Below are 25,812 nucleotides of genomic sequence, written 5' to 3'. Positions count from 1 at the left end.
CAGGGGTCATAGAAAGAGCTTGAATTGTTCTCTGATCCATAGAGAATTGAGACTATCTGTGCTGCTGATTTATCTTTGTCTGAATAAGTTTTATTTCATCCAACAATGCAGACTCTTTTATTTGACATCTTTGTTTCGCTATGTTGTTCTTTTGGTTCAGACATGAGACTCTTTGAAATTTCTGCTCCCAAAATAGCGCAGAAAATAAAAGGTCACTTTTTCCAATGTGTCAACTTGCAGGGACATCTTCCTGGGCACCATGGATTGTCATCTTCTACGATGCAAAGTGTTGGAGCTCATTTTCCACCATAGCTGCTCTGCACCAAGCAAAGAGCCATTGTCTTTGGCAAAAATACTATATTTTCTGAACCATGTTTCCTTGCTGCTAACGTATCAGGTAATTCAGTGCTTGCTTCTTTCATTTATATTGATAGAACTGAAACCCAAAATGTGGAAGACGGTACATCCCTACAATGTTTATGCATCATTTTAATCTGTTATTGAAAGTTCTTTGAAGCATAGTATTTCAAAGCCCTTTTAAAATTTCAGTATGTAGCACTTGTGAAATCCTGAATAAAAATACTTCTGTTCACAGGACAGGGAAAAATTGTGGCAGAGATGGGATGAGATACTTCATCAATTGAATTTATTATTGCTGAGTTATCGTGCAATAATTCTAGGTAAGCAGCTTGTTTATGGCTCATAAACTTCTCTTTATAACTATCTGATTGGGGTCAATACTGTCAGTTAAATGTATTAGTATTTGCATAAATCCTAATATTTATTATTATCTTGCATAAATTAGCAGAGATACTTAAAATACTGGGAGCTGAAATGGTTATCTCAGGTATTACAAGCTGTGCCATATTCAAAATGTTGTCCCTAGCCTTAGATAAAAATAAAGGGTCTCTTTTCAAGAATTTTGAGTTTCAGTGCTTTGCAATTTGCTTATTTCTGTTTGTTCATAATTCTTCCAAACCATCATCCATCCATCCATCTATCTATCTATCATCTATCTATCCATCCACCCTCTATCTCTATCTACCTACATAAAATTACATCAATTAAATACCCAATGCAAAAAATAAATAGAAGTCAAGAAAAGTATAAAAAAAACATATATAAACAGGAAATAGACCACACATTCAGACCCCTTGGCCGGGGCACATAACCAATTTGTCAAAGACCAACAGATTTGAGGCCATCCTAATACATTGAGAGAGAATGCTCCAGAGGGCAAATGATATGACAAAAAGGTACACTTTGTAGACCCACCAACAGACATTCCTTGACTGATGGGACTCATGGCATGCCCATCCAGACTGTATTGGACAGGTAGAAACACTGGAAGAAGACCCTTAGGTAACCTGTGAACCACTGAAGTTCACAAAATAGTGATCTTGCAAGTGGTGAGTTATTTTGTTGTTCAGTTGCCAAATCATGTCCAAATCCTTGCAACCCCATGGATCACAGCATACCAGCCCCTCCCCTTTCCTCCACTGTCTCTAGCAACTCTAGCTCTTGCTCAATCATCCTCAATCTTTATAATTTGCAGCAGTACTCTAGGTGTCTCATAGAAACATAGAAACATGGAAGTCTGACGGCAGAAAAAGACCTCATGGTCCATCTAGTCTGCCCTTATACTATTTTCTGTATATTATCTTAGGATGGATATATGTTTATCCCAGGCATGTTTAAATTCAGTTACTGTGGATTTATCTACCACGTCTGCTGGAAGTTTGTTCCAAGGATCTACTACTCTTTCAGTAAAATAATATTTTCTCATGTTGCTTTTGATCTTTTCCCCAACTAACTTCAGATTGTGTCCCCTTGTTCTTGTGTTCACTTTCCTATTAAAAACACTTCCCTCCTGGACCTTATTTAACCCTTTAATATATTTAAATGTTTCGATCATATCCCCCCTTTTCCTTCTGTCCTCCAGACTATACAGATTGAGTTCATTAAGTCTTTCCTGATACGTTTTATGCTTAAGACCTCCCACCTTTCTTGTAGCCCGTCTTTGGACCCGTTCAATTTTGTCAATATCTTTTTGTAGGTGAGGTCTCCAGAACTGAACACAGTATTCCAAATGTGGTCTCACCAGCATTCTATATAGCGGGATCACAATCTCCCTCTTCCTGCTTGTTATACCTCTAGCTATGCAGCCAAGCATCCTACTTGCTTTCCCTACCGCCTGACTGCACTGTTCACCCATTTTGAGACTGTCAGAAATCACTACCCCTAAATCCTTTTCTTCTGAAGTATTTGCTAACACAGAACTGCCAATACAATACTCAGATTGAGGATTCCTTTTCCCCAAGTGCATTATTTTACATTTGGAAACATTAAACTGCAGTTTCCATTGCTTTGACCATTTATCTAGTAAAGCTAAATCATTTACCATATTACAGACGCCTCCAGGAATATCAACCCTATTGCACACTTTAGAGTCATCGGCAAATAGGCAAACCTTCCCTACCAAACCTTCCCCTATGTCACTCACAAACATATTAAAAAGAATAGGACCCAGAACAGTCTCCTTGCCCTCTTCATCTTTCTTAGTTCATAAATCCACAGAGAATTCTGAGAGTCATGGGTGTAAGAGGGGCTACTTGGACATAATCCAGTCCACAGCCACTGGGGTTCTCCCATTCCAGCAGCCAGGAAGACTTTGGCTGGACCGTGTAGCAAGACTTTCAGACCCCTAAACTCCCTCTGGAACCCAGTCAGATCCATCTGGGATGGGCCAGTCCGATAGGTGCAGCTTCCCTGTGGTGGTGCTGAACAATTGCACACTCATTAGGGAGTAATCTGACGTTTGATGGAAGAAATTAGGTCAAAAGTACAGTTATATGTTTGAGATTAAAAACCATTCAGGGTAAAAGTGACTTGCTTAGTGTTGTGATTCAGCCTGAGGCTCCTCAGGGACCGGCTGGAGCTCTGCCAGATCCATGCCCAGAGGAGGAGGACAGTGAACAGGAGGGGGAGGACCAGGCAGACGGGGGAGAGGAACGTCAGGAAGAGGAGGAGGGAGAGCAGCCTGAGACCCCCGGGGGGGGCCTCTCCCCAGTTAGTAGCCTGGATTCATTGGATGAAGATGCACAGGCTATAATAGACATGAGGCAGCGCCATGCAGCTCAAAGATGGGGCCAATTAGAAAGGTATTTCCATCCCTGAATTGGCAACAGCTGGGTTTGGGTGTGGTTCTCCTCAGCAGGGTTGAAAAGGCAGGCCTGCCCTTACAGTCTTGTGGAGAGTTATCAACTGGGAGTCCTGTGACCTTGCTTCGATTCTTGGCGTCTCTGATCTTGGCTTGTGGCCTAGAAGTCTGGAAGACTTGGGGAAGGCGTGGGTTTTATTATCTCCAGCGTTGTTTTTGCCAGCAAGAATCCTGTTTTATTGCCTGGCCTTCGTGAAACCTCTGTGAAGCTTCAGAGTGTTCCTGTCTGTAAGAACAGTTTTTGTTACCTGTGTTTGCTTTCAATTATATAAACTGCCTTTGCTTTTTACCAGTGTGTCTGGATACTCTTTTTGGTTGGTGTTGGCGTCTGGGGGGACCCAGACAGAACACTTAGTATGTTTATTTCCCTTTTAAAAGTATTTGCTTTGGGAAGTTCATTTGTTCAATATTTCTCTTTAAGGCAGCAAGCCAACTGCAAAAGTAAACAATCCATTGCATACTTTTTCTTTGCAATTGAGCTGGAGTCTGCCAACGGCAAAAACTGTTAACTCTGGCAGCAACACTAAATATAAGCATGTGGCTTTTATGGAAGAAACCACAATCCCGTAATCCTTTTATACTAGATGAATTTGCTTCTGATTTTGACTGCTGTTTAGGCTGACTCCAAAGAGCAACTGTTGCTTTTTTTATTGGAACTTTAAAACAATGGTTTTTTTAAAAAAATTCCATTGGCTGAGCAAGGAATAATTTTGAGTTCTCATTCCTTCAATGAATTCAGCATTTCAAGTGGAATTCAGCGTTTCAGTGTAACTATTTTTATTTTGTGGGCAACCTTCTAGATTTGCATCACTTCTTAATATAAAACAGGATTAATTGATTATGGAAAAATATTTTTGTTTAATTTACACAACTATAGCTGAAAGACTATCTCTGACTGTCTCAGAACTGCTGTATTTTAGCATTTTTAAAAACTTTTTTTCACACATTTATTTCAATTAATACTACGGAACAAAATGGAGATTTTTCCTATTACAGCTACACAGGTAATTACAACCTTAACTATCAATCTGATGTTTAAAAAACTATAAGTTTCAACAATTGCTTCTACCCTTTTTTACAGGGCACTTAAGAACCTCAGTGTATGAACGTATTAATTTAATTATCAAAGTTGCTAAACCCAAACTACAATCAAATGATTATATTGAAAAAAGGGATATAAAGCGCAGCATTCACAGCTTCCAGAAAAAACTCCACCAAACTCTGGGAAAGCCAGTTCCCTCCCCCATCAAAGAAAAGATTGAACTACTCCAAGTATTGCTTTTCACTGCTATTGATATCTAACTCTTAGAGGACTGTTGGATGCTGACAGATGGACCTAAGTTTTTATGTTCTTAAAAAAAAATATTTTTTTTCTTTCTTTGATTGCAGTAAATTGCACTGTATTCTCAGTCACTGGATAAGTCAAGGATTTGTCAAGTTTATTATAAATTTGTTAATAACAGTTTGTGTTTTATACAACTTTTATAATAAATTTTATAAAAGTGAAAAGTGGAATGAGCACGGTCTTTTTTTAAAAAAAAGATTACAGATTATAGGAGATTAGACAGATATACAAGACTCTATACAAATGTCGATCCACTGATAGGTCATGCTCCCAGATAAATCTTAGTAACATGCCGGGGCTGGGAACTTACTATTACAGTTAATTCTCAGTTAATGATAGTACTTGGGACCAGAATTTTTCTTGCTAAGCAATGTGATCATAAAGTGTGATGTCACATGACTGCATTGCTTAGCAACAGCAGTCCAAGAACTCCTTGTGCCATCATTAAGCAAGGATCACGGGTCATTAATCAGAAGTTGTAAGCAGCCAGTAGGCAGATAAAGAGGCTGTTGCCAGTCAAGGGAGGGTGTGCAAGTGGCCCGCGAATGTGGCAGGGCTGGGGATGGCTGCTCTGGATGGAAGAGGATGGGAGCGACTTATTGGAACAATTTGGGTTCTTCCCTGCTGGCTTCCCCATTGACTTTTCTTGAGGACCAGTCAGAAGTAGACTCATTCGGTACCATCACAACTTTGAACGGTCACTGAACAAGTCATTAAACAAGGAGTACTTGTACACTGTGCAATAATAGCCATACCACCAGATTAATTCATATTTCTTTATTCTGCAAAAGTATTAGGCATAGAGACATGAGCACAAAACACTACCAAATAAATTAAACATTAACCAAGAAGCAAGATCACTGTCTCCCAGGTACAAGCAGTGATGAACTGACACAGCACTATCAAAGCAATACAGGTCCAAGTTACAGCTGTTGTGAAGAAAAATGGATTAAGTCACTTAGAAATGGCAGCACCCACAATTTATAGGAATTTGGATTTAATAAGATCTAGGACCAATTTAGGACATAAAAAGGGTTTGTGAAAACTACAGACTTGATGTTCAAGAAAAAAAAAGTTTTATTTTAATGGAATGCTTCTAAGTTTCCATCTCAACTGCTATAAAATAACACCATTCACTTGCTATTTAACATTAGACTAACCAAACAAACATAATATATGCTCATTTGCCTTAAAGCATACATTAAATATTTTTGTCTTTCAGTGAATGATTCTAAAATATAATCTGTAAAAATAGACATTTAATCATTAATCGTAACACAAACTCAACAGCTGAATTAAAAATCTCATGTTCTATTAAGTAATTTTATTTTGGATTCCTATGCCTCCCAAGGAAGCATGTATGGGAACATCTGGTTTCTGTGATACTTTGTTTCACAGTCTTCACAGAAGCCGTGGCTACAATTTTCAAACTCCAAGGCATCTCAATTCTGGGATCACTTTATTAATAATAGAATCTGACTACTTTAGGAATCAAGGAATTTGCCTACATTCCACTTCATGCTGAATCATTTGAGTCCAATAACAATAAAATGCACCACAAACAATATTTTATTCTATGCCGCAGGTCTAAAAGGGGAATTTAATTCTTAGATTTCCTTAAACATGGAACTTTTATGTATTTGAAGAATAATTCTTCCAGAGCAACAACTTAGCAAATAAAAGATTTCATTTTTTCCCTAGATTCCCTTCAAGTTAGGGAAAAAACATCATTTAGATAGTAAAAAATAATACATTGTCTATTGATAATTTGGCCTAAATAGCAGCACCGAATTTAGTAGTGGGAGCACAAATATTCAAAACAGCTTCAACTATTTTTAAAGTTTAGTTATGTAAAGCAACACACAATTTGTTGTCCGAATTTCAGTGATAGATCACTTTGATTTATGGTGTACCCAGAGAGCCATTTGAGAGGAAAAAAGGCAATAAATTAAGAAAGCTGCCCAGATCTCATTTCATCCCCATTTATAATTCTGAACTATACTTTTTTTTTTCGGAGCCTACAAATCTTTCGCCCTTTTTATAATTCTGAACTAGAAGGCATGAAATCACTTTTTAAAATCAGGGATTCATGAGTGTAATGGAATCTATTTAAAGATGAGGTCACATAGCAAGATGACAAGAACATACTTGCGCCACTTAAGTAGAAATACTCCTAAAAGCCAGAGGGAGCAAGCACATTCAAGTCCCGGGGTTTAAGATTGTGAGAATGTGAAGACCGCTTCCTTTCTTCAATAGGTGGAATATCCATTTTGGGAGGCTTGAAATTTGCAGAGTCATCTGTCATCCTGGTGGCCTGTATACGCATCAGTTCCATTGGAGATGGCTTCTGGGCACCCTTATATGTCTGAATGGTAAATCCTCCTAAGACAATATGAAACAGATTACAATAAATGCTTCAATACATACCATTGCTATTAGAATTTCAGCAAAGATGCCAATTTGGAAAGGAAAATATTGCTAACAATGTCTAATAACAGCTGTTCCAAAGTTACCAAGAATTTTCGAACTCTTTAACGATAACTGGCCATGACACTATATTTCCAGACAGACTCCATTTCTCTCACCTTGATCTCATACAATCTCAGCATCCATTAACCAACCTGTATTTGGAGCCCAACTACCCCTCTACAACCATCCTCAAAAAGGGAAAGTTGGGGACCAAGAGGCAGCAATAGCACTTAAGACTTAAATACTGCTTCACAGCGCTTTACATCCCTCTCTAAGAAGTTTACAAAGTTAACAAATTGCTCCCAACAATCTGCATCTTCATTTTACTGACCATGGAAAGATGGAAGGCTGAGTCAACCTTGAGCCACTCAGAATCAAACTCCTGAAGTGAGCAATGAATTAGACCTGAATTCTAACCACTGCAGCACCACGGTTCAATAGTTGTCAGTCTGGTAAAATCTAGGAAAGGCTTTAGGAGAAAGCACCACCACCTCCTCAAGATGGAGGATATAAGTTCTACCTCTAGGAGACATTAGCTATCTTCTGTATCTAGACTCTCACTTCCCCACACTATGCTCTCAAAAAGAACTAAGAAGAACATGGATCTAGCACACACATGGTAGTGCTCATCCCAAGATAATCCTATCATTCCAGCCCAATCACCTCTGATTTAACTCATTCACAGTTCAAGCCAGAGGTAATTATGTGTAATGATTTCCCCAAAGTTTTGAAGTGATGCTCAGAAAAATCTTCCTGCATCTGAAACAAGCACAGGACAACCTTAAATAGAACTTCTAGGACACAATCGGTAATGAGGTAAAAAGTGAATGGCTTTATTATACCATGATCTTTATTACCATGATTTTAGGCTCATGCATATTCAGTGAATGGTCACTGCATTGAGTACCCCCCATATTCCCCTCCATATTCCCTGAAATTAACCAGACGTTCAATACAATTGCCTGTGACATTGCTGAAAACATTTTGAAGTGCCCTTGGAATCTATCCAGACCTATCAGACACATGAGTTTGCGGAGAGGGGCGGCATATAAATCCAATAAATGAGGCAGGTCATTTTAAGAGTACCCTTTCTAGGAATTTTTAGGGAAATGAGTATTGTAATCACCAGAGTATAGATCTGACCGGGCAAAGACTAGCTCTCATATTCTCCAACTTGAGGACAGATGTCCATACACAAAAACCAAGATCTCACTAATTAGAAAATTAGTGACTGATACTGTCTTTAAAATGGATTTTACAGCAACAGTCTGCTAATATAAGTAACAGATTGAGACACCCTGGAAAGATACTAGAAGGATGAAGAGGAACTAGAAAGGAAGGGAGAGGAGGGAGAGGTGGAGAGAGAGAGACAAAAATCTCATATATGGCTGCCTGTATATCTCAGACCTGAGATTAGTTGGAACAAGCACAAGATTGCATTGTGACCATGAATTCCTAAACCTTCTTGAGAGCATAAAGATCCATAATACGAGCAGCCACGGTTATTCTTTCTCAAGAGCTATGATGAGCACTAGAAAGGATCTGCAGCAGCCCAGCAAGGTAAGTACATACATAAAATACAGTGATACCTTGTCTTACAAACTTAATTGGTTCCGGGACGAGGTTTGTAAGGTGAAAAGTTTGTAAGACGAAACAATGTTTCCCATAGGAATCAATGGAAAAGCAATTAATGCATGCAAGCTCAAAACTCACCCCTTTTGCCAGCCGAAGTGCCCGTTTTTGCACTGCTGGGATTCCCCTGAGGTTCCCCTCCATGGGAAACCCCACCTCTGGACTTCCGTGTTTTTGTGATGCTGCAGGGGAATCCCAGCAGGGAAATCCCAGCAGCGCAAAAACGGGTGCTTCGCTGGCAACGGAAGTCCGGAGGTGGGGTTTCCCAGTGAGGGGAGCCTCAGCGAAATTGCAGCATCGCAAAAACACGAAAGTCCTCGAAACCCCACCTCCGGACTTCCGTGTTTTTGTGATGCTGCGATTTCACTGGGGCTCTCCTCGCTAGGAAATCCTACCTCCGGACTTCCATTGCCAGCGAAGCGCCTGGTTTTGTGCTGCTGGGATTCCCCTGCAGCATCGCAAAAACCTGGAAGTCCAGAGGTGGTGTTTCCCATGGAGGGGAGCTTCAGGGGAATCCCAGCAGTGCAAAAACAGACGCAACAGAAGTCCGGAGGCGGGGCATCCCAGTGGCGGCGGCTTGTGTTTGTAAGGTGAAAATAGTTTTGAAGAAGAGGCAAAAAAATCTTAAACCCCGGGATTGTATCTCGAAAAGTTTGTATGGCGAGGGGTTTGTAAGGCGAGGTATCACTGTACCTTGTTCCTATAGCCCAACTCAGCAATTCACCGTGGATAACCAGTTACAACAGGCCATGTATTGTATCAATTGGCACTATGTTACGTCATGTCCAACGTCTGAACCTTTGTAAAGTATATTTAATTTGTTCTTTCTATATAAAAACCATATTTTCTCAAAATAATACTATACCTGATTCAGTAGCAGATCTCTGAAGAGCTCTAGGACCAAAAATGCTCCATTTTTCAGATGGTACTTTTTCACTATCACCACTCTTGGAATCCATGGGGCCACGATCAGGACCAGTGACCAAAGCATAAGCTCCATGACTAAACCAGCTTCTTCAATGAAAAATCAAAAATCAAAACGGAACCAGATTTTTGTGCATCAGTTTTCCGCAAGCCCCTCTTCTCAACAGATACTCTCACCCCAAATAAATTTAAAACAGAACATAAATCTAGAGGAACTTTATATGAAGTGTTTGATAAAATATTCAAATGTAAGAATTCCGGAGAATCTTTGATTTTAGAGAACCAAACATATTCCTAATATGAATACTTAAAATATGCAAAGAAATCTGGGTTATCAAAACATTTAGATAATTTGTGATTTTTCTTTCCTTTTATGAAATGTACCTGTTTGAGCGCTTGGGAGAAGAATGGGGAGTGCTACTTGGTGTGGACTGGGCGGAAGAAAACTGTTTATCTTCTTTTATCATCTCTCCACTTTGCATCTTCAAATTCTGTTAGAAAAGCAACAAACAAACATCTGAAAACTTTCTAAACTTAACCGAGAATCCACCAATAATTTTAAAAAATGATTCCACATTTTTTGTGACTACCATTTTATGAAAGCATTTGGTATGTTTTTAAAAGCTTAGCTCAAGATTATAGGGTCTTATAGGAATGAGTAAGACAAATTTCAGAGCCTACCATTTTGAAGCCACTTTTCTTTATTGCTATTTAGCTATTCTGCCCAACTGCAATGGGCTGCTAAGAAAAAAGACCAGGTAGTCCTCCACTTACAATAGTTCATTTAGTGACCGTTCAAAGTTACAAGGGCACTGAAAAAAGTGACTTATGACTGTTTTCCACACTTATGACTATTGCGGCATCCCAATGGTCACATGATTAAAATTTGGATGCTTGGCAAGTGGTTCATATTTATGATGGTTGCAGTGTCCTGGAATCATGTCACCTTTTGTGACCTTGAGACAGGCAAAGTCAACTTAACAACCACGTAACTAACTTCACAAATGCAATAATTCACTTAACAACTGTGGCAGGGGAAGTCGTAAAACGGAGCAAGCTCACTTAACAAATGTTTCACTTAGCAAACATAAATTTTAAGCTCAATTGTGGTCATAAATCAAGGACTAGCTGTAATAGAAAGTTGAAGCACCTTTCTTCAGAAAGGCTAAATTGTGATACCACGGAAACAGGGCTATAGTGTTACTTTCACTGCCACTACTGAATCAAGAATCAACAATACTACGGTATTTTTAACATTGAGGATGTACTAATTCATCATTAAGAAACCGTTGTGTTCCCACTCAGAACATTCCATTTCACAACAGATCATGCAGTGCTTGCAGTGCTGGGGAAGTGATTTCTAGAAGTAAATTATCTAGGCCAGAAATGTCTTGAGATGCTACACTATCATACAGTAGCCACTTCTGGGTCAGAAGACTCACTTCTGGGTACTGTCCAACCACACCCATACAGTAATGGCATAATCTGGGGCGGGGGGGGGGGGTATGGATGGAATGTTCTACGGTTCCCCAGAATTTTCCAGTTCTGGATTAACAAACTTGGCACATTTTCCCATTCTCACACACACTTTAAACCAGGGTTTCCCAACCTTGGCAACTTGAAGATATTTGGACTTCAACTTCCAGAATTCCCCAGCCAGCATTCACATTCACTGCATTCGCATTCACAGCATTTGCTGGCTGGGGAATTCTGGGAGTTGAAGTCCAACTATCTTCAAGTTGCCAAAGTTGGGAAACACTGCTTTAAACACACATCTCAAAAAGAACAACACACACACACAAATGAACAACACACTCACACAAATGAATCAAGTATCAAAGACGCACAGCGATAGATGTCTCTCCCTCCAGGCATGGTTCTGTAAAGTAATAACTAACCACCTCTACCAATTAGAGTAATAAAATGGCTAAAGCACGGCAGGCCCCAAACACCTTACATGGAATGACTCAGCCACACGATGGTATTTTGTTTCTTCTGCTGTGAGGCCTTTGTGTGGAGTGTAGCCGACATCTCTTAGCCCTGCCTGCTGTTCAAATCGCTGAATGCTCTCCTGGGTTTGTTCTAGAATGGACAACAATACACATTCACACATTTCTTAAAACTCTGCTGCCTACTACAGTTTTCTAAGAGTTATGTCATAAACACACCCAATCGCTAAGCAGAGTGTGGAAATTCTTTAAACCATGTATAACAAGGTGTTTTAAAACATCGTGAACTTGGAAACTTTAGAAAATGGAAAAAGGATGTGTTACAGATTGAAACAGCAAGATGATGTAGAAAATTGCATCAATGGTTTAGGATTCTGTCATACACATGAAATACAAATTTTTCCTCTCCAATTAATTCTATAATCAGATTGTTTAAGGTTTACCATAGATCAATGATGGCAAACCTTTTTTGGTTTGAATGCCAAAAGGGGAGCGTGTGTGTGTGCCCACACCCATAATTCCATGTGCCCCCCCAAGCATACGGCAGCGATGGCACACCAGTTTTTGCTCTCCTAGGCTTCAGAGCCTTTCTAGGAGCCTGGGGAGGGCGAAAACAGCCTTCCTCACCCCCACCCCTGGAGGTCTTCCAGAGGCTGGAAACGGCCCATTTGCCAACTTCTGGTTGGACGAGAAGTCCCATTTTTTGCTCTCTCCAGGCTTCAGATCCTTTCTAGGAGCCTGGGGTGGGGGGCGAAAATGGCTTTCCCCATCCACCAGGAGGGCCGGAGGGCTTGAATTTGCATGCCCATCAATATGGCTCCGTGTGCCGCTTGTGGCACGCATGCCATAAGTTTGCCATCCCTGCCATAAGTATTTCTAATATGTTCTAATAACTTCTTTAAAGTTTTTATTTAAAATACAGTTTTAAAAAAGACATTGGACATGATGTAACATTCTATTTTAAACATTTCTGTCAAGTTATTCCTTCTCATAAATACACTTCTTTATCTCTATATAAATACAGTATATACAAATTTTGCATACAATACTGAATCAATTTTTCCTTTTTTGCTCACATAAGAATATATACATTTCTAATTTGTCACTGATTCATAATCCCAACAGTCCTCCTCGATTCCCACCAATGATTCAATTTATCCCAAATTTCAAAATATTCCAATTCATTCTTATCTTTCAATTCCACCAAGCCTGGTTATTTCAGCACAAGACAGTATTTTATGTAATATCTCTTCCTCTGAGAGAGTTTTTTGTTCTTCCATTTTTGTGCAAAAGCCAATCTTTCAGCAGTCAAAATATGCAACATTTAGTATATTGTTCCCTTATCATATTTATCTATATTTATACCCAATAAGAAAAGTTTGGGTTTTAACTCTATCTTTAACATCAATATTTCTTCCAACCAATTGTTTATCTTATTCCAAAAATCACAGGCTTTTGGACAATCCCATCACATGTGGTAGTAAGCCTCTAGTACTATTTTACATTTCCAACAGTTTGGTGTGAGATTTGGGCCCATTTTAGTTAACCTTGTGGGTGGGAAATGCCATCTGTAGAACATCTTATAAAGATGTTTCTTGTATGTGGTGTCTAGAGTGAGTTTTATATATTTTTCCCATAGTTCCTGCCAATTATGTAATTCAATGCTGTAGCCAAAATTCCTACTCCAGGTTAGCATATTTCCCTTGACTTGTTCTTCACGCATCACTTGTTCCAGAAGGTAGTAGTATGTTTTTTTAGTCATTTTCTCTCCTGTTCCTAATAATATTTTATCTAATTATGTCAACTCTGTTCTAATACCCCAATCTTTTTTTTCTTTCCTATATCGTGACTGCAATTGAAGATATGCCTACCATTCCAGTTCAATACCTTCTTCCTAAAGATTTTTCTTTGACTTCAATTCTCTTTCCAGAGTATAGCGTGCCACCCTATCTCCATGTCATGGCCTTCCGATCTTAGTAATCTCCTATTTTTTAACTGTATCCAGTCATGCCTCCATGTTAATATTGCTCCTTGATAGTATTTTTCCCAGTCTGTGAGACCAAATCTTCCCCTCTCCTTAGAATCCTATAATAATTTAATCCTCCATTTTTTCCCCTTGCCGAATCAATTTGAATATAGTTTTGTTTAAATTTTGAAAAAAAAATCCTTGTCTAAATTAATTGGTATACATTGAAACAGGAACATATTTTGGGTAGCACATTCATTTTAATTACTACGATTCTTCCCTTGAAATTTAATTGCAAATTTGTCCACCTGTCTAAGTCAATTTTAATTTATCGTAGTTGTCTTCTTTAAGTGTGGCACATCTTGCTGATAATTGAATCCCAATTATCTTATATTCTTCACAGTCTGAATAACATAGAAACATAGAAACATAGAAGTCTGACGGCAGAAAAAGACCTCATGGTCCATCTAGTCTGCCCTTATACTATTTTCTGTATTTTATCTTAGGATGGATATATGTTTATCCCAGGCATGTTTAAATTCAGTTACTGTGGATTTATCTACCATGTCTGCTGGAAGTTTGTTCCAAGGATCTACTACTCTTTCAGTAAAATAATATTTTCTCATGTTGCTTTTGATCTTTCCCCCAACTAACTTCAGATTGTGTCCCCTTGTTCTTGTGTTCACTTTCCTATTAAAAACACTTCCCTCCTGGACCTTATTTAACCCTTTAATATATTTAAATGTTTCGATCATGTCCCCCCTTTTCCTTCTGTCCTCCAGACTATACAGATTGAGTTAATGTTTAATCTTTCCACTAATTCATTTTCCTGTGTGTGGTCATAGTGTTAACTAACATTTTAGGTTTTTTTTCTATTTATCTTTATGCCTGCCACTTCACCATATTTATCCCGCACTTCCATCAGCATTGCCCCTGACTGCAAGGGCTCTTCAATTATAATAACCCAGTCATCTGTGAAAAGTTGCATTTAAAATATTTCTTTCTTAATCTCTAATCCTTTGATTTCTTCATCTTTTCAAATTGTTATAGTTAATACCTTCAATGATAAAAACAAATAGTAATGGTGATAGTGGACAACCTTGTCTTGTACCTTTTTGAATCTGGAACCTTTCAGTTGTTTCCTATTTATTTATTTGTTTGTTTGTTTGTTTGTTTATTTATTTATTTATTTTTTTATTAGATTTGTATGCCGCCCCTCTCTGTAGATTAATTATTACTTTGGCTACCTGCTTAGAATAGTTGCTTTGAACATATTAATAATGTTCTCCCCAAAGTCCATATACATTAGTTGGCTAAGCATAAAGTCCCATTTAACATTATCAAATGCTTTTTGCACATCAAGAAAAATTAAACCCATTTGTTTTTCATTGTGAACTTCATAATATTCTAGGATGTCTAATACAATCCTAACATTGTTTTTTATTTAAGTTTTTGGCAGGAAGCTGTTTTGATCAGTATGTATAAATTCTATCAGCCACTATGGCCATAATAATTTTATAATTGGAATTTAGTAATGATATTGGTCTATAGTTTTTAATAAATGTTCTAATAATTTATTACACATTTTATATACTTATATATAAAAACTCACTAAGGAGGCAACCAAGCACAGGAGCCGTATTAAATTCTGTTACCCTTTCAGTTGGTTTTTTTTATTATTATTTGTCAAAAATACTCTCATTATCTCATGCTATTTTTGGTTAAAGATGAAGCAGATTATTAGTCATCTAACTATACTATTTAAACTCATATCAGCTTCTAAGATTTTAGTCTTTAGCAGGAAACAACAGGCTATAAACCATGATCCTTAGCTACTCAAAAAAAGTATTTTACCACTGAGATATACAATTAAAAATATTATAATATCTTTTAATTTTTCTTAAATAAAACCTTATCTATGTTAAAACAAACTTTGTTAGACAATTTTAATTCAGTGGGAAAGAAAAGTAACATTGGGTGATAGAGATTTGTAGAATTCATCTTTCACACTGTTGCGCTTACTAGACAAATAAGAGTTCTCATCCTGCTTTAGGCAGGAAAAAGCCAGCTGACTAACTTTGGGCCAGTCATTCTCTTTTAGCCCAACTTGCCGCACGGCATTATCATTGTGGGAAAAATAGAAGGCAGAAGCATTATCTGAACTGCTTGGAGTTCCACAAAAATAAAGGCAGCATATCACTCAACCAATCAAATAAATAAAATTCAAGAACAGATGTTTGTAAAGCTAATGCAGACTGAACACAGAAAAGGGTAGAAAGCTTTAAATTATATTGTATTATAGTTTTAATTCAAGCACTCATTATGAAATTACACAGCCTATTTTCTAATTACCTGCCCATTAACAGAATGCATATTACTGCCAACATAATTCTCCATTTGTCGGTATGTTATTTCCTACAAAGATGTAGCAGCTACGGTATTAATACACAAATGGCAAAAAGTTGCCTCTCACAGCCATTTGTTTAAAGATAATATTTGTTAGACAGATGAAATGTATTAGCTGGAAACTAATGGCAGCAAAGGATCAATACTCTCACAAAAAGTGCAATACAGTACTACAGGCCCTGGTAAACATGTTTTTTTTTAGTTTTTTACTGAGGTATAACAGATACAAGAATCAAAGAGCTGTTATGGCATTTTATTTATAATTTATAGATCAGTAACCTCCTAGCATGGCATGCAATTTTTCCCTCTGCACAAATAGAACTATGTCATAATTCTGACTTGGCTCAGTTGGGAGTGGGGAGTGTACCAGCTTCCCCGCTTCACGGCAATTTCCCTGCCTGAGTTCCTGATTTCATTCTTAGTTGGCAGAGGATTTTCCCAGACTTATGTTCTTGGAGGGGACTTTCATCTGCTTTCCTTGGAAATAGAGTCTAAGAAGGCTCAGGACTTCATTGTTACCATGACAGCTATGGATATATCCCAGGTCAGGAAGAGCCAAACATGGGACTGTGGTCACACACCAGATCTGGAATTCCTGTTGGGAGCAGTGGCTATGTAATCCCCAATTGAGGGAGCTTTTGGTGTCCCCTTTGTCATAGTCAGATCATTCCTTGATTACCGTGGGATTCTTTGGCACCAATATGCACTGCAGGGAGGCTGGCTCTATTACATTGATCTACCCTTAATGACTGATGGACCCAATGGGATTTCAGCGGGAGTTGAGGGTTGTTCCTAATGGCCGACTGCATAATCCTTCCAAACCTTATATACCACTAGGAATAAAAGGGCAACTGAGGTTTTGGATCAGATCTTGAGTGTACGATCCCTCAGAACTCATCACTCCCTATGGTTTACAAAGGAGCTGAGAGAGATGAAATGGGAGAACAGATGTTAGAGTACCTCAAATGGAGAGGAACTGAATTGAACAAAGGTCAGAGCCAAAGGCGTACTTTGCGGCAGTAAGAGTGGAGAAGCAGCAACTTCTCCGTCTGTAAACTGCCACCCAGCACAGTCCTGTTTTCACTGACACAAGCCCTCTCAGGTAAAGGGGGGGCTGTGGAATCCTTTGCAGGAACATATGGAAGAGCCAACAGAGAGGGCATCTTACAACACCCATCTGCTAGGAAACCTAATTTGGTAGGCCCTAGATGGTGAGCGGCCACACTCTACAATGAGAGAAGGCTGTTTTCCTCCATTCTGAGCTTTCAAAGGTCCCTTAAGACTTGGTTATGCCAGCAAGCCTGAGGATCCCAGGGCACTGTAGGACAACTCCATTACTTCATCTGTTATTTCCTTGTTTTGTTCTGTTTATCATTTTTATTACGGTAATATGTATTAATTAATGATGTGTGGCTTTATATACTTATTCACTGTTTTAGTTTTATTATAAACTGCCCATAGTCACTTTTGGTGAGATCTATATAAATTTTATTTAAATAATTCAGAAGAAGTTCAGAAATAATTCATAAATAAACCAGATACAAGTTACATTGAAACATTTTCTGGAGAAATTAACTTGCCTACCAAAGAAATGCAAGAGCTCTTACTTGCTATAAGAGAATTCATGATGATGTGGGTGGCTTTAGCCTTCACTACAGGTGTCTTGTTTTCCTCAGATGAAGATGGGGGGATTTTGGCAGAGGAATGTATCCTAGTCTCCCCTTCCTCAACCTACACAGAGGAAGTCAGATGCAATTTTGGAGAAAGAGACAAAATTAGGAGAATTTCACTGCAGTTGTTCAGTTAGTTAGTGAACTGGCTTCCCCACTGACTTTGTCAGAAGGTTGCAAAGACAGGGGGTGTCACATGACCCAGGGACACTGCATCCATCATAAATGTGAGCCAGTGGTCAATCATCCAAATGTAAATCGTGCTGCAATAGTCATAAGTCTGAAAAATGGTCAAAAATGGTCACTTTTTCTAGTGCCGTTGTAACTTTGAACGGTCACTAATGGAACTTTTGTAAGTCGAAGACTGCCTGTATCCAATAACTATGACTCAGGCCCTCAGAAACCAGCAGGTATTTATGATGGCTGCAGCATCCTGAGGTTATATGATCACCATGTCCAACCTTCCCAAATGACTTCTGATAAGGGAAGGCAATGAGGGGAATCAATTCTGCTTAACAACTAATCCAAAAAAAGTCATAGAAACAGTCACATGATGACTCATTTCATGACTGCATTGCTTAGCAGCAAAAGTTCCCATCTCAATTGTGGTTGGAAGTCAAGGGCTTACCTGTATACTTTTTTCCTATAAAAGGATTTAATTACAATACATGCTTTTTCAAAGTACTCTAAGAATTATACTTGCTCTCCATTGTTGTCTCTAATTCATTTTACAAGAAACCATTTTAGTAAGTCTGATCAGTGCAGAACTGTCTCATTTTAAAACGTTATTTATCATTACAGATTTATGGCTTTAAAAAAACCATATCTCCTTTTCCAATCAAATGCTTTGATGTGTTTTCTTTTAGTTGTTAGTTAGGAGATGGAGCACCATCTCCCACCAACCAGAATGTATCATTAGAAATCTTATGCGATCTCTTTATAAGCTCCACAAACTGCGTACCTGGGAAATTTTTTCATATTTGTGATCTGGAATGACTGGTTCTTTCCAAAAGATATTGGTGGTTATGTTTGAAGGAGGAGGAGTCATTGGTGCTGTATCCTCCAAGGCATCATCGTAACTGAATGCCCGACGATGCATTCCAATTGGCTGGGATATCTTCCCTAGAAGGCTTCCAGAGCCATGTTCTTCTATAGCTAAGAACAGAGGTTGAAATTTCACACAATAATGTGAATTTTTAGTGTTTTACCTTTTCATAAGCAAAATAGATAATATTAGCCCTTCTTTCATCAAGGGAATTCTAGGATCAGTGCCATAATTTTGAAACACCTTTGATGCACCTAACACAGCATTTGTAACCAAATAAAGTGCAACACGTGACCTTAATATAAGATGGCAATCTTTTCTATTGAGGTCCACACAGCTTAGAAAAGATGAACAAGCCTAAAGCAAGAGGCAGATAAGGACACTAATTCTAATTAAATCTGCATTTCTTCTTGGCATACCCTTTTACCCATATTCCTGCTCATAGAAGTTACTGCTAGAGAAAAAGCAGATTTCCCCCCCCAACAATCTCACCTGACCACTTGCAAAATATCTTCTGATATTTCTGATAAATATCTTTAGTCTAAAGATTCCATGTTGCATTAGGATCATGGTGGCACATTCTTGATTTAAGCATCTTCTGTTTCATATATTCATTTCAAACGTGACATGTAAAACAATTTACGGCTAACAATAGGATGCTCGTTGGAGAAGGTGCAGGGGAGGGGGATTCACCAATGAAAATGCTGTTGCTCTCTTCTACCTTAGGCTGCTTGGAAAACTAACTATAAAAGCAATAAACACTGTCAAGGCAGTCAGACATCTTTGCATGCTGCCATGATTTGTCTCTAATTCCATCGGTATAATAGCCTAATGTACTACCTCCAAATTGCTAACTTTTTTTCAGATATGGACAAAGGAACAAAAACACACTAGCTCTCCAATCAAAATAAACGTGTTCAATAGCAATTTAATCAGGATTCAAAATAATACAAATTAACATCAGAGTAACTAAGTACATAAACCAATAGATAACAAAGAAAATCTCTTTAAAAAGTGAATATAGTATTTTTCTACTAACAAAATTACTCATTTTGTATTCTTGATAATTAATCTCTACTTTAAAAAGAAGAATCATAGAGCTTTAAAAAAATTACACCATCAAGTCCAACGTCCTAACCAAAGAGGAATCCAAATGAAACGACTCAGCAGAACACTGCTTAGTTTGCTTATTTCTTTTTTAAAATTATATGACTGCCACATCCTAAGCAATTCTGAGCAGTTCACAACATATTCAATTATTCTTGAATAAATTTAGGACAAGAGTCTAGCCATCCATTCCTCTAGCCATTGATTATGTTATACAGACTCCTACATAAGCCCTCCTTAAAACAGTATAAACCTTTCAGAAACTTCAATTGGAAACTAAGTATTAGTTACAATCACTACTGCAACCTATTTCAATATATATGAATTCTGTATCAGTTAGTTTTACCAGGAACATCTGTTCGTCTCGAAGTCATGATTGTAACTCCAGATGCTTCACTATTTAGAAATCCAGGACAGGACTGCTGTTACCTAATAAAAATATAAGATATTTTGGTCTGTAATAAATAGACTAGAATAAAATATCTTGGCTTATAATACAGTAAAACCAAGAATATCACAAGAAAGTTCTATTTTTTTTAAAGAATGGATGCTGCCTAATATTTGAAGGCAGCAATATGAAACAACATAATAAATTAATTTATCCAGGTGTTATCCTAATAAAGTTTGTTATGATTAAAAAAAATAAAGGCCAAAATATCTTACCACAAGTTAAGATGTCAACAGAAGATCTTAAGATACAAAGATGTCAAAATAGGGCATTTTCTTGCTGAAGCTGAAACTATCAAATCATTCCCAGGAGCTTCCATGCAGAAAGACTAACAAAAATTAAGAAGCAACAATTTTTTAAAGTTAAAGCAGTAAGAAACATTGCAGCAGATGTTTATGTTTCCTAGGTATTATTAGATATATGTAGAATTGCTTTAACTACTTTAAAGACAGTAATTCTCCAATCATGAAATTGATTCCATCTGGAGATCCTGCAACTTTTTATATGATAGAACTAAAATATTTAGCTACCGCTAGTAATCTCAAAGAAACCTCAACTTGGTTGGAGGGCTGGAGAAAAGTAGAATTTGAAAACACAAATTCCGTATGATAAAAGTATATCAGTAGTGGAGAAATAGCATAGCATTATAGAACTTAGCACATTATAGCATAATTAGAATCTAGCATACTATATGTAAGACATGTATCCTTTTCTAGGTTCTACCTAAATTTTTGCATTATAGTTTTCAGTTATACAGTGATCCCTCTATTATCGCGAGGGTTCCGTTCCAAGACCCCTCGCGATGTAGGGTTGCGGAAGTAAAAACACCATCTGCGCATGCGCACCCTTTTTTTCTATGGCCGCGCATGCGTAGATGGTGGAGTTTGCGTTCCCCGCCGCCCACGCAAAGGGGAAACCCGATTCGGCTCCTCGCTGCTGCTGCGCTACCGAGCAGATCAGCTGCTGGGTGGCCGAAGGAACCTTCCCTGGGTCTTCCCCCTCTTGCTGGCGGGCGAGGAGCCGAATCGGGTTTCCCCTTTGCGTGGGCGGCCGGGAAGACCCGGGTTGGGGGTTCGGGGGGGTGCTGGGAAGCCCCCCAGGCCGGCTGCGACCTTTTAAAACAGCCGCACCGCTTCCCAGCTCTGAAGCCAAACGCGGAAGTGGTTTTTTTTTTAATTAATATTTTTTTTAAAATCGCGATATAGCGTTTCGCGAAGCTCGAGATCGCGAAACTCGAGGGATCACTGTACTATTAATAATCAGATTTGAAATAAATATAATATTTTAGTATAATTTGTGTTAGTTATTTTGGTATAATAATGGTGTAGTTTTAGAATGCAGTACTGCAGGCTACTGATGCTGACTGCCGTCTGACTTCAATTTGGCAATTTGACTCAGCCATCCATCCTTCCAAGGTGGGTAAAATGAGGACCCAGATTATTGGGGTCAATATACTGACTCTGTAAACCACTTAGAGAAGGTTGTAAAGCACTGTGAAGCGGTATATAAGTCTAAGTGCTATTGCTATTTATATAACTTTAATCATAGTTGACTTCATAAACCTATTGCTATTGTGAAATCATGATACATTTTTTTAATATTTGTTCTAGCACCTTCAATTTTAGTTAATACAGTAAGCTAACAACTAGTACAATAGAATGGCTTCAATACTGAATCTAAATTTTGTTGAACAAACATTAAGGATTATCAGACATATGAAGCAGCATTTACACTTATTTTAAAGGAAAAATATTTAAAGTAAAGATATTAAAGTAGAAATCTACTTACTGAATTATCACATAATCAAAAGCTAAGACAATATTTACCTCACAAATCAACATAAGCACATAATTCAATACATAGATTTTTATTTTAAGAGAGATTTACTAAGAGCAAAACCCAAGATTTCACAAAGACATATTCCCCAACAGCACTATTCTAAGATGGTATGGAATCTACAGAGAGGGGCGGCATACAAATCTAATAAATTATTATTATTATTATTATTATTATTATTATTATTATTAATAATAATAGAATAAAAGTAGCAATACCTGGATATGTAATAATAACCACAGTCTGTCATTTATTATTCTACCATTGTCATTGTTGGTCAAAGTTATAGATTTTACTTTCTGATGTGCAAAGGAATTTAATTTGATTGTAAAATCACTCATCAGCCAAGTTTCCGAATTATGTACAAACTACAGTATATCCAAACAGTAACGGTAGTAATTTATGGTCTCATAACAATTTGTCTATTTTACCCTCCATTAAAACAACTGTATAACTAAGCCCATTATGAATTGATAAATCAAATAAGAGGAATATAAACAAAATGGCCAATAGAAATGTTGCCAAAGCTTCTCTAAAGAACAGGGCTGCAAAGCGCATCTATATTCTAATGCAACCCTCAATCTTATGTAAAACAACTTTAAATGCTGTAGCAACCAGAAAGCTTTACAATTGCAATCTGTTTATCACCCAGAATAAATGAAGGCCGGAAAGTATAATGAGCTAGTCACTAGGAGTCAAAAATCACCTGATGGCATATAAGAAATCAATGAATCAATCACCACTATCCACTCTGCATTAGTCAACTGGAGAATTCACCTGTTATTATAATAGTCAAGTTAGACAGTTTTAAGAGGGAACTAGCTCAGCATGTTCACTGAGGACCCAAGTATCAAAAGCTGCTACAATCAGTGGCTGTTTATTATCCCTTGAACCAAGGAAGCATGTCCTAAATGCTGGCTCCTAGAAAGCAGCACTGGAAAGGAGCCATTGCTATCCAGGGTTGTGAGCTTCCGAAGGCCATCCCCTTGACTGAACTCCACCAACTAGAGTACGATTGCCTAATCCGGTCTTTTGATCTGCTCCAGCTCTTGATACATTTGGAACAGGGAAGAAAATGTGTTTAATGTTACCATACAATTTATTTATTTATTGTTTAAATCAGTTTTGATTAGGTCATTAACCTTTACTTAGCAGAAAATCTATATAGAGATCTCAGTCATCTTTTGTCCCAAATACTGTATGCTTTTTTCAGGAGGCAACTGGACTTCCTCATTTTTCTTGTAAGATTATTTTGACTTCTCATCCCAGAAGCTTCTTCAGCTCCGACAAGAGATGGAAGTGGAGGAATGGAAGGATTTATATTCCTTGCAAATCACCAGTTCTCTACAAGGAATATTAAATCCTTCCATTCCCCACCATCTCTAGTCGGAGCTGAAGCAGCTTCCGGGACGAGAAGTGAAAATGTCTTCAAAGAAAAACAAGAATGGGTGGAAACTAAACCAGGAAGAAACAACTTAGAACTAGGAAGAAATTTCCTGACAGAACAATTAATCAGTGAAACGGATTGCCTCCAGAAGTTGTGAATGCTCCAACACTGGAAGTTTTTAAAAAGATGTTGGATAACCATTTGTCTGTGTAGGGTTTCCTGCCTAAGCAGGGTTGGACTAAGAGCCTGGTGGTGCAGTGGTTAGAGTGCAGCACTGCAAGCTACTTCTGCTGTTCAACAGCTGCCAGCAGTTTGGCAGATCAAATCCCAGTAGACACAAGGTTGACTCGGCTTTCCATCCTTCCAAGCTTGGCAAAATAAGGCAAAATGAGCACCCAGATTGAAGAGAGGCAATATGCTCACTCTCTGTAAAATGCTTAGAGAGGGCTGTGTAATGCACTGCAAAGCGGTATATAAGTATAAATCCCTTCCAGGTGGTCCCTTTGGGCACTCTGGGTGCTGTACCAAAAGACCTCAGCCGGCATTTGAAAACAATAAACATTGACATAAGAACATAAGAAGAGCCATGTTGAATCAGGCCAAAGCCCATCGAGTCCAGCATTCTGTGTCACACAGTGGCCCACCAACTGAGCAGAAAGAGAAGGCAAAACCCTCCCTTTCCCCTGACCCCCCAACAAATGGTACTCAAGGGAATCCTGCCTGCCTCAACCAACATAGACATCCGTTTCAATAACCACCGATACACTTGGCATCCATGAATCTGTCTAATTCTGCCTTGAAGCTATCAAGGCTAACAGCTGTCACGACCTCTTATGGAAGTGAATTCCATAAACCAATGACCCTCTGGGTGAAGAAATATTTCCCTTAATTTGTCTTCACTTTCTTACCTATGAGCTTTAGGGAGGGCCCCCTCGTCTTATTATTGTATGATAGAGAAAATATTTTTTCTCTATCCAGCTTTTCTATCCAATGCATGATTTTATACACTTCGATCAAGTCACCCCTTAAACGCAGTCTTTCAAAGCTGAAGAGACCAACGCGTTGCAACCTGGTATCATAAGGGAAGTGTTTCATTTCCTTGATCATTCTTGCTGCCCTTTTTTGCACCTTTTCCAGTTCCATTATATCCTTCTTGAGGTGCCATTGACAAAATCATGATCTGTCAGTTGCAAAAGGCCACTGTACTTGGATCTGCGCGCATAATACAAAAATACATCACACAGTCCTAGATGCTTGGGAAGTGTTCAACTTGTGATTTTGTGATACGAAATCCAGCATATAAATCTTGTTTGCTGTTTATTACTACTACTACTACTATATTATTATTATTATTATTATTATTATTACTGCTGCGTAATAATAATAATAATAATAATAATAATAATAATAATAATAATAATAATACATATAAACTCCAATTGTCTCTTGAAAAAAAGCAACTTTGGGACAATGCTTACCAGCTGCTAGAAAAGGGGAAGAACACATTTTTCGGGTGGGCAGAGGAGCGGCAGGAAAACACGCATACAAGGCTGTGTGCTGAGAGAGGAGCCACTTTAAGGCTCCATCCCTTAACATGTTCAGCGGCGAGAAAACGAGCACCGAAGCCGAAGGGCGCCACGGGAGAGGCGTGTTTGCATAGCAGCCACGGCGGCTCCAAGAGAGTCGGCCGATTCCGGTTTCATCCTGGAAACGGTCATCTTCTGCCTCTCCTCCTCCACGCTTCGTTTCCCGGCAGGGAGCTTTCGGGGTCACGCAAAACCTCGGGTCCACCCCAAGCCGCTTTCCACGGCTTAGCTTCCCCCCCCACCCCACGCCCGTCCGGCAAAGCTCGCCCTCCGCCAGGCTAAGCCACCCTCGCTCCCCTTCGCCTTTCGACGAGGACGTACCTGCCTTGGGCCGCCTGCAGCCCCGCGCTGGTGTTCCCCCTACCCGGTACTAACAGGCCTGCTGGGCCCGCAGGTCGGTCGAAAGACGAAGGAGGAGAGGAAGGCACGACAGGTTACGCACGAGCAGGCCTGAGCCGCCGAGGCCCCGGGCCGCCATGATGCAAATGAAGCTGGGGTGAAATGAGCTGACAGGATCCAGCCCGCCCACCGCGAAGGCGTGGGCTTAGAGCCACCAGCAGGGGGCGGAGTACAGAAACACTGCTGGTTTGAAGAGGTGTGGGACTTCAACTCCCAGAATTCCCCAGCCAGCAACGCTGGCTGGGGAATTCTGGGAGTTGAAGTCCCACACCTCTTCAAACGGCCAAGGTTGAGAAACACTGACCGAGAGTCTTGCGATAACTCTGCTGGTCGCGTTTCTTAGAGAGCTGGGTGGGTGGGTGGAATAAAGCTTCATAGGGTTTAATGGGGCTGGCGGGAAATGGAGCCCCTGGGGTTGGGAAT

General features: G+C 38.9%; 2 protein-coding genes across 4 annotated transcripts in view; one reads left to right on the top strand and one right to left on the bottom strand.

The window, feature by feature from the left end:
• SIMC1 (SUMO interacting motifs containing 1) overlaps positions 1–4,729 on the top strand; it is a 45,288-nt gene extending 40,559 nt beyond the window's left edge. For both annotated transcript variants that reach the window (XM_070738978.1, XM_070738977.1), the window contains exons 8-10: positions 241–397; positions 596–680; positions 4,302–4,729. In XM_070738978.1, the coding sequence (XP_070595079.1) occupies positions 241–397; positions 596–680; positions 4,302–4,522 (463 nt within the window). In that variant the 3' untranslated portion in view covers positions 4,523–4,729. The remainder of the gene's footprint in view (positions 1–240; positions 398–595; positions 681–4,301) is intronic.
• A 598-nt stretch (positions 4,730–5,327) lies between these two features.
• On the bottom strand, positions 5,328–25,555 carry KIAA1191 (KIAA1191 ortholog). 2 transcript variants are annotated; one of them, XM_070738980.1, is made up of 9 exons: positions 25,312–25,555; positions 20,397–20,509; positions 20,080–20,162; positions 18,543–18,736; positions 17,519–17,642; positions 11,548–11,672; positions 9,975–10,081; positions 9,532–9,677; positions 5,328–6,947 (listed from the first exon to the last, which is right to left on the bottom strand). In XM_070738980.1, the coding sequence occupies exons 3-9, from the start codon at positions 20,105–20,107 to the stop codon at positions 6,739–6,741; spliced, it is 933 nt and encodes a 310-aa protein (XP_070595081.1). In that variant the 5' UTR covers positions 20,108–20,162; positions 20,397–20,509; positions 25,312–25,555; the 3' UTR covers positions 5,328–6,738. The 2 variants fall into 2 exon arrangements, with proteins under 2 accessions (XP_070595081.1, XP_070595080.1); XM_070738979.1 differs by having other exon boundaries at positions 9,532–9,680; positions 25,312–25,528.
• Positions 25,556–25,812: the final 257 nt, after the last annotated feature.

This window comes from Erythrolamprus reginae, chromosome 2 (genome assembly GCF_031021105.1).
Source record: "Erythrolamprus reginae isolate rEryReg1 chromosome 2, rEryReg1.hap1, whole genome shotgun sequence".
Taxonomy (NCBI): Eukaryota; Metazoa; Chordata; class Lepidosauria; order Squamata; family Dipsadidae; genus Erythrolamprus; species Erythrolamprus reginae.
This window is presented reverse-complemented; position numbering and strand designations above follow the sequence as displayed.